Source organism: Anser brachyrhynchus (assembly GCF_964034855.1).
Source record: "Anser brachyrhynchus genome assembly, chromosome: 3".
In the NCBI taxonomy this organism is placed as follows: domain Eukaryota; kingdom Metazoa; phylum Chordata; class Aves; order Anseriformes; family Anatidae; genus Anser; species Anser brachyrhynchus.
This window is the reverse complement of record NC_137696.1, coordinates 125,893,921-125,906,968: the sequence shown is the minus strand read 5'-3', so window position 1 is coordinate 125,906,968 and position 13,048 is coordinate 125,893,921. Positions and strand designations below refer to the sequence as shown.

General features: G+C 42.4%; 1 protein-coding gene across 22 annotated transcripts in view; it reads right to left on the bottom strand.

The window, feature by feature from the left end:
• Positions 1-13,048, bottom strand: part of DTNB (dystrobrevin beta) — a 200,185-nt gene that overhangs the window by 156,381 nt on the left and 30,756 nt on the right. For 20 of the 22 annotated variants that reach the window (XR_013948169.1, XR_013948170.1, XR_013948171.1 and 17 more), the window contains 2 exons: positions 8,179-8,333; positions 1,348-1,453 (listed from right to left, as the gene is read on the bottom strand). The exons of 1 other annotated variant lie outside the window; for it this stretch is intronic. Coding sequence is in view for 17 of the 21 variants with exons in the window: in XM_080584224.1 (XP_080440350.1) it covers positions 1,348-1,453; positions 8,179-8,333 (261 nt within the window). In the remaining 4 variants the exon portion in view is untranslated. The remainder of the gene's footprint in view (positions 1-1,347; positions 1,454-8,178; positions 8,334-13,048) is intronic. One more of the 22 variants, XM_080584214.1, reaches the window with a different exon arrangement.

Below are 13,048 nucleotides of genomic sequence, written 5' to 3'. Positions count from 1 at the left end.
GACCGCCTTTTTTTTTTTTTAATTAGACCCACAATTGTCAGAAAATGTTTGTAAACATACAGAGCAATTGGGAAAATCAACTTCTCTTCTGATATAATAAAAAATAAAAAGCCCTTTGAGCATTGCAGCTCTGTTCTTATTCAGTGCTGTACAAATGCAGATTAAAATCACAACCAGATATGCTTTGCAAGGGGATCAAGAAAAGACAAGAAAACAAACGCCAAAAGAGAGCATATCAAAATCACAGCAATACTGAACGACATCACAGAAATAAATGTCAAGAAACAGAGAACTGAATATGAATCCTGAAAACTTGGCCAGAGAAAGACTACCGAAGTATTAAAGCTGTGCCTGTTAACAGCTGGGCAAAACCAAGAGTGAGTTTGTCTACCTGTGTCTTAAAAGGAAGAAATCTATACACCTTGAGATGCCTATGAAAGAATAACGCTGAAGAAGAGGTAACAACTAGTAGGGCAGAGCTGTGAAAGGACGACAACATGATTTTGCTGTGGGGAAGGAAACAAAAGATGAAGTTTAGTTTATGGGTGAAAAAAAATATGTTTTCCTAGAACTCACATATAAAACACCGTACAAACATACAATAAATGCAGTGTATCACCTTTCTGGGCACTAAGAAAAAAAAAAAGGATTTGACAGCCTGCACAGGAGAACAAACTTTGGCAGGGAGCTTTTTAGCTTCCATGAGCTCCAAAAAGCCCCCCTAAACCACCACTATTTCTCACTGTTGATTGCAGTTTTCCATACCTTATCGCGTTCCTTAAATACATTCCATAGGCAATAAAACCAGGATTTTTTAGCTAAGAAAAGGTCTGGAATTGAGCAGAACTCAACATTCACCTCCCATAGTAAAAAAAACACTGAAGTGACTCATGTCCTCAAATGCTACTCAAGACAGACATTTGAATAGGTACCAAAATCTTTGGAAGTCAGCACTTGAAAGCATCTGTTAAAGCATAGTCCAAGTGAAAGTTTTTTGTTTTGTTTTTTAAGTTTCAGAATAGATGTGAGCATTGAGAGAATATTGTTTTTCTGCTTATTTTTTCATCTTTCACTACTAATGATGCTAGAACCCTAACTTAAAAGATAAATACCAATAACCGATCTTGTTCTGCATTGATTTCACAAATAATCAGTCTTCCTCCTGGAAGTGTAAAACTCTTGTCACTCCAACAAAAGTCTGAGCCTAAGTGCTCTGGGACTAGGACAGTTACAGCGGGAACGATGAAAGCTTTAGGTGCTTTGTCACTGCGGAAGGACAGCATATTTACATACTTTGAACAGAACCTCTGCTCTGACCAGACGTTTTGAACAAAACGTTCTATTTACCATTTTCAACATGGGCAAGTCTGTGCATGAGAGGCAGCCACACAAGGCACTGAGGAGGTGGATCAGCCATCAATGTGTCTAAAAACATGTTTAGCATGATCTTTTTCTGCAAAGAAAAAAAGAAACACAACTTAAGAAAAAATTCAATTTCAATTAAAAATTTCAATATCAAAAACTTTCAGCCTTAAAATCTCTCTACTATTCAGCTTCTGTATCCCAGTAATCTATCCTACACTATAAAGATAAAAATCACAACTTTTTTCTCAGTGAGTTTCAATCTACAGTAGGTAAACAATAACACCACAAAGAAAGTATCGGTACAGACACAATATAATCATACAAAAATAAAAGATAAGCAGATGAACAGAAAATTCCAAGAAATGGAGGACCAGTCAGTCAGGATTAGCTCCAGACGTGCAGTTAAAGAATCCTCTTTTGAAGAGAGATACAGCAAATGTGAGAGGAGGTTATTTAACAATGTAGAAAATGGTATTTCAAACACAGAGGCAGCACTGAAAAAAGCAGACACTTAAAAAAAGCAACTACAACTAATATTCACACATTATCCACATAGTAAATGACTTTTTTTTAAAGACAAAATATGAAAAAAGAGGCAAGTGGAGAACTGGGCTAAGATTTAAAAAATATAACTGAAAATAAAATTAAATCATATGGAGAGGAAAATCACGTGTTTTAAGAATAGTATTTTCTAAACTCAAGTGAGCAAGAGCAAATGTCTGCTGCAAATATAAACAGATGGAGATAACTTGTAAAAAAAAAAAACCAGCTAGGAATATTATGGATACAAAGAAAGAATACATTGGCTTTCGCAAGCAGGAAGCCAGAGGATTAAGAATTTCTCATAGGCAGCAGACCAGCTGGTCAGATCACGCTTTCTTCTCACCTTAGCATATGGCAGTGCTACTTCAAAAAGCATCCGTAACAGGGAGGGTAAAGCAGAGCTGGAGGAAAAGCCAGGTCGGTTTTCCAGGAGCTCTGAAACTAACTGCAGCTATCACTTGCAGCTCTCGTGCCAAAAATTACAGGGGTAAAGAGAAAATTCATATTTAAAGAGCAAAGCTATATTTGATATATATATTTATATATACTTTATTTTGGTGAAGATAAATTTTATATTTAAAGCATCAATATTTTGTGATTAGTGGCAAATACATAGATCTTCTGCCCCTGAAGCTACCTAGCCTGGCGACAGAATACAGAATTATAATCACCTATCCCAGTAACCATTAAGGAAAACTCCAAGAAATATTTCATCTTATTTCTTCCGTCTTTTATGAAGTGTCCTTGTTCCAGTCTCTCTGCTTCCTACATTGAAAGCCCTTCCTGAACAGCTGCCTGCCGCTACAGGAGGGTCCGAGCCCTCCCTGTGCCCGACACCACGTCCTGCCCGCGTCCCAGCCGCCTCCCTGCTCCCGGCACGCTGCGCAGCCTGCCTGCTCCCTCTCCTTTGGGAGGAGAAGAAACCCAGCCTCCTCCAACAAATGCACATCTCAGCAAGACCAGGACGCGCTCTCCATGTGCTGGAAGAAGCCTCCTGGCAGGAGAACCACCGCGTTTAACCGGGAACTAACCGCGGTACGCAGTGTCGGAGACCACGAAGTCCTGCTCACGCAACAAGGAGCCACTGCTGACGACGTTACGCGGCGTCACGGTCTGTGACCGATGCGAGATGGCTCGTTCCCAATCCTAACACACTCACCTGGTTGCTTATTTACACAGGCGTTGTACAACACTGCAATACTCCTCCGAGGCTCCCGATTTTGACTAGCTTTCACCCCTCACGTTTCACGTACGACAGCACACGAAACATTTCCTGGCTGTAACCTTTCGCCAGAGCTCACAAAGGGAATGCTGCAGCACCTGGCCGTACCGACACGGGCTGTAATGCCTTTGGGTTTGATGTGCTGCTTACTGCAAGTATGGAAAATGCACCCAGAAGTTCTGGATCATCACATCCAAACCCAAGCGAAGTTGAAAGACAAGTCTGGGATTTACCGCACAGGCAGGAGAATGGAAGAGGTTTCAGTTGCAAAGGACCCACAAAGACCAAGTCCAGCTGTGAGGGTAATTCGGGGCCGACCCACAGGTAAAACATTCCATTTAGAGTGTTTTCCAAATGCCCCTTGCACACAGACAGGCAGGGGCATCAGCCGCCTCTCTAGGAAGCCTGTTCCAGGGTCTGACTGCCCTCTCAAAGAGGAGAGGGTCCCGATGTCTTTCCTAACATCTAGTCTGAGCCTCCCCGGGCACCGCTTTGAGCCATTCCCACGTGTACTGTCACTAAACGCCACAGAGAAAACAGGTTATTTACCAGAAATCACAGCTCTTCAAGCTACACAGCATGCATCCGTCCATTCACACCACGTGTGTACACATGCTGCTAGCACTTCTGTCCTGAGGGGACTTTGCTTTAACGCGACCTGCAGGGACGACACGGCTACGTGGCGTTTGAAGGCTATGTAAATGCCATGGTCGCCCCCTTGTCAACAGGAGAATTCATCGTGGCTACAGGGGTTATGAGGAGGAGGAAAGACCAGACAGAATGCGAACGCTCACACATAATATACTATAATCCCCAAAGAATGCTACTTTTTGGTTAAAGTAAAAAAAAAAAAAATCGCATCTCAGAGTAGCAGCAGGTTCTTCTCCCTGCTGTGGGTCACTCCAAGTAACCCACATTTTTCTGGAGGCAAGACTCAGGATCCCTGGGGCAGAGACACAGGATATGCACAGCCACGTTAGAACCCGAAGCCAGCAGGAGAGCTTCTTTGTGCCGTAAAGGGCTCCTCAGGGCAATGACAGCCGTGAAACCCTGCGGGTTGTTAGCCTGTGCAAGGAGCGATGCGGCTGCCACGTAGTTCACAAGAGGGCAGCAGGGACACAGGCTCTGGGTTTTGCACACCGGTAACAGGACGCGTTGCAACCAGCTGACCAAAAAGAATCACGCAGCCTTACCACCACTGCATTACCCTGCCTGTCTGGGTGGAGGCATTCTTGGTAAGGACAAGGCTGACAGCAAAGCAAGCAGCACTCTCCTCCTCCTGAAAATTAGGAATGCAGAGAAGGAGCCTAAATAACAGCTTTTCTCGGAGCTAGTCTAACATTTCCTGCTGGGTTCAGAACCTAACCACAGTGCACACACAAAAACATCACTCAGACACCATTTGTGATTCAAAAACAATCAAATAATCTGCCAACAGGTTCCAAGCTCCAAGAACATAAACTGAAAATTAGCAAATGTGAAGGCAGTCATGAGGGTCAAATGCCTCCCAGCAGAACAAACACATTTCCACACTGGTATTTTCTGTAATCACCTGCTGACACTCCGAACTATTGTAATAATTCTTTTTTTTTTTTAAATCACTTGCTGTTAGCACACCTACTTCTCTTAACAGCTCTGCTGTCTCTAATCTCCTTGCAGATGGGAGCAGTGACAAGTTATGCCAATGCTACTCCTGTATTTAGAAGAATACCACAGGCTTGCTTTAGTGGCAAAAGCTCAGGCAGTTTTATTGTTACAATGCCAACGTGCTTGTTCAAATAAGAAGTTAATGCAAGCATTTCCCCATACGATATTGACACAAAACTACATCCCCTGAGCAACACAAAGATATGTGATTTTTTTTTTTTTTAACTCTGTAGTGAACAAAACAAGTTCATAGAATCACAGAATGGTTTGGGTTGGAAGGGACCTCAAAGCCCCCCCAGTTCCAACCCCCTGCCATAGGCAGGGATGCCACCCCCCAGATCAGGTTGCTCAGGGCCTCGTCCAACCTGGCCTTGAACACCTCCAGGGACGGGGCACCCACAGCTTCTCTGGGAGACCTGTGAAGTCCCACCAATGTGAGCAAGCAGCTTTGTGTTAGACCCCACCTGTAACTTTGACCTTCCTGCATCTTGTGCTCCATCTGCAACTCCATCAGGCTGTGCTTATACCACCCTTATACACAAGGCCATCCTGTGTTTAATGGCTATAAACAGATATATCCTGCAGTCTGGTTAAAGTGAGTAATAAGATCTTGGCCACCCTTTTGACACCGCCAAGCAGCCAGTTCGGCCATCAGCCACACCAGCCATGCTGCCCAAGTCAGTCAGTGCTTTAGCGCAGCCCTTACGTGAGCAAGGTATGTACAGACGAGTGCCTGCTCATCTGGCCTCCTTGTTTGCTTTGTGCTGCTGAGTTTCAACAGAATAATGTGCAACTTGACCTCTACAGAAGCCAAGCTCCTGGCTCCCAAGTCTCTGAAGGGAACTCGACAGCTCCCTATAAACGCTGCAATTAAACTGCTTTGTAAATGAGATATAAAGTAGATACCTCCGCAATAGTGGGATAGGCTGTGCCATAAATACAGACAGATTCTGACTAAGCCAGGGAATGTCATGGTGATACAGCATCTCTGTGACAAATAGATGGACTGTAGCCAGGTGAACAGAAGTTTTAAGAAAAGTATGACATGATCTCATATCTGTGGAAGCACCCATTTGACCTTGAATAGTAAATTATGACTGGAAGCCCTATATACATCTGGAAACCATCATAAAGAATGCAGCTCTTGCCAAAAGCATCCCAATAAACTCCATTTTGCATGGGCAACAAGTCTGAATTATTCCATCTGTGGCCCAAGAAATGAAATAGAGTTGTGCAGTGTATACAATCACTGACACTTCTTTGCTTGTCTGCCCTTTCACCACTCAGACAGCAGTAAATCATTAGCATTTTGCACCTCAAAGAAGCATCTCCTGAAGGAACCATCGCTGGTCAGGAAGTATTTGTCTCTCAGTAGTTTAAGCAACACCAGGGAATGTTCCTAGTCCTAAAACTCAATTATGCATGGTTTTATACTAGTGTAACTGTGCCTGATTTAACCACTCAGTCTCCCAAATCATTCCAGCATCCCAATCTGGTGTTAATATCAGCTAGGAATCATTTTCAATAAAGTTTCCATGTAACCACCTTTCTTGAGGGAATAAAAGAGATTATTAGCATGGATGCGGTCAGACCATTCCAGTTGATCTTTGGACCATGGAACAGCTCCTGCCACTGTTTAGTTAACTAGTACAGATGTAGCTTACATGTCCATCATGTAAATGCCAAAGTCTGAAACCCAACGGCTTTATCAATGCCATCTGGAAATAATTCAAGCAAATGACATGCTGTAACAGAACAGCATCAGAGAAGCACCTCTGGGAAGCTTATTTTCAAACCTGGGAGGCATGAGAAAATGGATTCAAATCTGAGACAGATTATCCACGTGCTTCCCAGGACCACTTCATTTCACTGCTTTCAAAGAAACGAGAGAGAGGTGTTTTGGGGCACACTCTATAGCAGGACTAACAACAAAAATCACCACTCTTTACCAACCTTGCCTTACGGTAGAGATTTTGTTTTGCTGAATAAAATTAGAACAAAAGAATTCCTGAAAGTGACTCAATTTGAAGAATTGGCTTTCTTGTTCATGGAAGTCAGTGTGCTGTGACATGCTGCAGGCAAGCAGCACAAACGTGCAAATGGGCAGTTACTGCACCTCCCCGGAACACGATGAGCTTGCCATCGGTCAGACAAATCTCAGGCAGCTCTCAAAGCCTGGCTGGCTAAACTAGCTTCTCTATGGCTAACAGAGAAATGGTAACCTCCAGAGGGCGAGCAGGCACCTCATCCAAGAGTAGTCTTCAGAACAAATTAGGAAAAAACACTCCCATTTAGCTTCCCTTTGCAGACAACAGGCAGAGCACATATAGCTTAGAATCTGCTGTTTGACCTCAACAGCTCTAAAGCGAGGCCACAGTTTGATATTCAACAGTGGTGTCCCTTAAATGAAATTTGATTTGATCAGCTTGATACCCCTACATGCAGAAATGGCTCGCACTGACTTGACAGAAAGGGTGGCAGGTTGGTGGGAACAAGTGATGGCCCACAAATGCCTCAGTCAGTACTGAAACAGAAAAAAAATCATTTCTGAATTACACCATCAGTAAGAAAATACTCTGTCCTCAGTAACTTACAGATGTGCTGGAGCCCTCATCACTTCCTACATCAAAGGCTCTTTCCTAGTGTGTTGTACTTCAAATATATTAATTGCTAGTTAACTTAAATTTAACAAAAGTGACTATAAATTCTAAGGCTAAATTCTTCAAGCAATGCTTCCAAGAATATAGTCATAACCAGAGTCTAAACATTAAAGTTTAGGCCTAAAATTATCTAGGCTTGTGTTTACAGTAGATTTAAGGTTTAATTATATTATTTTTATATATCAAATTAGAAACAAATCCATGGAACAAGCAAATTACAACAAAAATGTATATAGAGATAAAAGCCTCTTTTAAGATTAGTACTGCAACACGTACGCCAAAAATTACATAAAATGGAACTATTTTGGAAACAACAACTATACCAATAAGGACAACAGTTAAACCGATTTAAAAAACAGGCTACGTGTACAAATGTATTTATTTTGTGCAGACTAAACCAACTAACAATTGATTTGTTGAAATTTGTTAATACTCTCAACACACTGATAAGATTAAAAAATTCAAGGGAAAGGTTATCCTTGCTGTTTTTCCGATGGGTACAAAAGCGTTCACAAAAAGGGAACAAACTAAAACTGTGTGAAATCCTTTAATTGCCTAACACCTAGACGGATTATTTTGATTTATTCAGACTTTCTTAAAATTGCTTAGATAACATGCTGCATATTACCAATCCCCCTCCCTCCAAACCCCATACAAGTTATACCCAAAGAAGACAGTGGACTTTAGAAGAAAGCACTGTATTAACAAGCAATATAAAAATCCTGTTTCATTAACTCTTACTTGTTGTGGGAAACACGTCCGTACGGAATGCTCTGTGTATCCAAAAGAAGGCCCTTCAAACACAGCTGTTGGAAGTTTTAGAACTTCTTTCAAAAACTGATCAAACTTTGTAAATATCATTAGTCCATTTGAATCTGATATTTGAGAGAAAATATCTGTAAGAAAATATAATAAAACCCTAGAGTAAATACATGCTTGCTACAGAAAAGAAAAAAAAATAATTTCAACTCATTTATTCCCCAAGACATTTCTACTTGTTTTTTTTTGTTAAAAAAAGTCTGAACACTATTTCTTATTACTTGCTGTCAAGGTAAAATTTACAAATGAACATGTTTGAACATGTTACGATGATATAAATCTTCTGTTTCCTCCATCCCATCTCAACCAGAGAGAAGACTCTTGCAGTTCACTAACTGTAACTGCAAGAAAGCAGAAGCCAGGATGCCTTGTAAAAGACTGTCGTTACAGGACACTGCGCCTGCATGCTTATGCCTTCAAAATAAAACTACATAGAATCCTTTCAGAAACCTCCTAAAATTGGAAAAAAAAAAAAAAAAAAAAAGTTGTTGTAGGATCACAAAGTCAACACTGTTAGAACTCCTGGTAACTCTAGTGCACTTCAGCAGCGTGTTGGATTTAAGTCGCCCAGCGCTGGAAAAGAGCATCAGAAGCAGGCAGAGTGGCCGAACTGGGGAGCAATGACTGCTGCTGCCAAGGCTAAAACCTGCAAGTCATGGGCTGGGTGAGCGGGGAAGACGAAATCTGATCTCATTTTGTTTCTGTACGCCCTGAAAAACTGAAATAAGAACTTCTATTAGACACCAGAAAAAAGTTTTGTTTTTTAATGAGAAAAGGGATGCTTTTTAAATTAGCTATGTGGGACTAAATGCATTTCTGAATCCAAAAACAGGATTGAGCGAGATGTTCAGCAGTCTTGTGTGTGCATGGAAAGAGAAAGGGAGGGAGGGTCCCAGCCAGTGGCAGGGAGGGGGGCAGTTCTGCAGGCATTTCCAGCCCCACGCCACGCTCCTAGCTGCAGGCACGCCATGGGAAGACGTGTCCTGAGCCTGCTGCTCTGGCGTCCCTCTACCCCCTTACTCCACAAGGCTCAAACCCTCCAACCGTTCCCTGCTACTACCCGAAGGCTCCCAACTCTTACATCTCAGGAAAAGTTAAAATATAGGAAGAGATGGATAGATAGCAATGGAGGAAAACGATGTCATATAAAGTAGTAGGGCTGCTACATACCGATAAGCCAGAACTGTCATGGGATCAAAAATCTCTTTGGAAAATACAAATCTCTCGAACAGTAAAGCTTGGCTTCTGATCTAACTGCAGAGTCAGGTTAGTCTATGAAGGAAGATTTCTCTAATAAAAGCAGTAATATTAGGAAGACCTAAAATTTTCCAAGATGTGACAGATACCAGAGTTCTTCACTACACAGCCCCTGAATCATCTATGAGGTTATTTAAGACACCATAAGAAATTAATCATCAAAAAGGATGTGTTGACAGAAAATAAGCTTAATTTAAGTGATCAAAGCCAGGTCTGTAAAAAAGACTATTTCAGAAAGGCATTTTTCCACTAAACTGGAGAAATGACTTCAGACTCCTGAATGAATGAGCCCTTGAAGAAGTGTACAGGTGATACAACTACCTGGAGTTTTTATCACAGGCTAAATGGACAAGCTTGAAGTGAAGGTCTGAAGTCCTTGCTAAATAATCTTATGAAGCATATTAGGAATAGGACAAAAAAATGGGGGAGAAGGGGAATTTGAGGACAGGGGGAAGGCAGATTATTAAAGAATACTATATTTTAAAGAATTAAGCCAAGCAGAAAAGTTAAGTTTCACCTGAAAATTGAATGATGAAAAAAATCAGGGTGAATAATGTACACAAATGGAAACTATGGAAATAACTGAAACTAATTAACTTATTAGAGCAAACCCTCCAGAATCCTAAGCCATTCAAGATCAGACTCACTCCAGACTGGCACATTCCCAAAAACTGAAGGTCTAATAATAAATCTATTAAGGTGGGACTGGCAGAACATGACTGCAACATGACGGTACTTTTATTTAAAAAGTACAAAAATCATCTGGGTAAATGCAGTCTATTAATCTAATTTCAACAGCATGCAAGATTTAAGTGATTCTAAGGAGAAAGTAATTAAAGCTATGGAAAGAAGTGAAAAATGAGATAAAATAGAACAGGCTACATCAAGGGTAAATTAGAAGAAACCCACTAACCTATATCTTGCTGTCACGAAAACGTGGTTTTATAGTCAAAGTGAAGTCTACAAGGGGAAACTTGCACATGGGAAATTACTGGTTGAAATTGGAAAAGACAAAGATTAGTTGGATATAATTAAATAGTCATCTCCCCTTTTGAAGGGCAGTAAATTACCTTAACAAGAGAAAGCCTCGGGCTAAACAGGGGCTAACAGTGGAATTTTTCAAGATCCCACCTTAATGTTACAACAGGTATGTTAATAATGTTTCCCAATGACAAGGTATTATGCTTTAATTCTCATATAAAGTTTCAATTCAAAGCTACTATGAACTTTTCTTTCTTTTTTTTTTTTAAACTAGAAAGAATACAAAAAGTTAGAACTGCACCAAAAGGCTGCTCGGTTCCAAAAATACCAACATAAAAGTGCCCGTTCCACTCAAGATTTCCTTTTTCAAATATTTGTAAAACTTTACGAACATTATGAACAGATCTCGTATCATCTGATAAACCTGTCCAGTATTTCCCTTGAGAGTCTCTACAGTTGCTTATAATTTTGCCAAAATTGGCTGTTTTCTCCGTTAGGCATTTGCCTGAAGTTCAAAATAAAGAAAAACAAAAACCAAAACCAAAAAAAACACAGCAGCCTTGTTTTCTAGTGTCTTGACTCTGAGTCTATCCTGTCTCTCAGTTCCTACAAAGTTGCCAAATTTTACTGTACAACTTTAAGAAACATTTGTTAAATACTATGTTTAAGAGCAGTAAGAGATACAAAAATCAATTTAATGTAAATGAATTAAGTTGTGCTTTTTAAAGGGTTGCAGTTTTTCCTCGTCTTAATCCAACACATATACCAAGGTCAGAAGGACAATGCAAGGAAATACAGGCCAGTCAGCCCCACTTTGGCTCCTGGGAAAATCACGAAGCAAATCCTCTGATTTCTGTCATTCTCTCTTGGAGCACATTGCTGGGCACACGAAAGAAAAGGTGACCGGGAGCAGCTGGTATGGACCTACCACGGCTAAATCCCACCCGGGCAGCTGGCCGCCTATGAGAAGGCAATGCCTTCACCAAGCTGAGCAAGGCTTTTTACTTGTGTTTCCCTCAGTACTCTGCTCTGCCAGCGGGGATGTCGCAGCCTGGGTGGGTGAAGCACCAGAAGGACAAGTGGCTGGTTGGATGATCAGGCTTGGAGGGTAGGGGATAACGGGGCCATATCCTGCGTGGAGGCCAGTGCCAAGTGGACTAATGCTGGATCTGTCCTGTTTAACATGGCTACTGGTGATCTGCGAGAGGTGCCAGTGTGCACTCTTGTCAGGATTGCAGACACAAAACTAGGGACCAGTTAATTAGGGAGAAATCCTTCCCTGTGAGGGCGGCGAGGCCCTGAGCAGGCTGCCCCGAGGAGCTGTGGGTGCCCCAACCCTGGCAGTGCCCAAGGCCAGGCTGGATGGGGCTGGGGGCAGCCTGGGCTGGGGGCCGGGGCCATACCGGGGGAGCTCTGAGGGCCCTGTCAGCCCAAACCGCTGTATGGTTCTATTAGGCCCTTAAGAGTAAGGGCTGCCGTCCAGCAGGACCCAGACAGGCCGGAGGAACGGGCCAGCAGAAATTGTATGAAACTGAAAGGACAAACGCGAAGGCCTGCCCTTGAGCAGAAAGAGAGCCTGGCAGCGATACAGGCTGGGGGCTGGCTGGCTGGGGAGCAGCTCTGCTGGAAAGTCCTCGGGGGCTCTGGGTCACAAACCGAAGATAAGCCAGCAGCACACCACGGCAGCAAAGAAGGCCAGCAGCATCCTGAGCTGCTCGAGCAGGAACTCAGCCAGCAGATCAAGGCAAGCGGTTATCCTCCTCCACTCTGCATTTGTTAGACCCCCTCCTCTAGATACTGTGCCCAGTCTGGGGACCACCAGAATCACTGAATGGTTGAGAACCACAGAATACGAAGACATTCTGATGTGAGCTCTGAGGATACAGTCTACAAGGTCCAATCTACAAGGACTGTCAGCAGGCTAGAGTGCTTAGCCTATGACAGGCTGAGGAAACGGCACTTGTTCAGCCTGGAAAAGGTTAAGACACTGGGAAGACCTAATAACAGCACCCCAGCACCTACAAAGGTGTTATGAAGGACACAGAAAAAGATGTTTATGGAGGAAGATTTAGTGATGAGGGTTAGAGAGCTTGGTATTGGAGAGGCCTGAAGTCCAGTGGAGAGACGAGAGGACCCAAGGACAGCCACTAGATAGACTGAGCGTCTATGGTCATTCACTGGAGGCATCTATATGGTACAGGCATGTGTGTATACACGTGTATTTTTGCCACTAACAGGCTTTCATCCTGGTCACACAGAGACTGAACAGATTTGGCAACTCCAACATTTAACATAAACTAATGAGATATAAGAAGGCCTGTACAAAGTCATACACTGAGCTCGTGCTGTTTGAAAAGATGTGATATCACAAGAAACCACATATTACTACCACTACTGCTACTTTGGTCCACTGATTAGGATCAAAAAAACTTCTCCAAAAAAACAAAATGCCCCCTCCCCCAAATCAGAAGCCCACCATCAGGCTAATTCCCCTCCAGCAGATTAACTTTGGGGGCTGTCATTATGTGAAACCTAGTATTTTGCATACATTGTT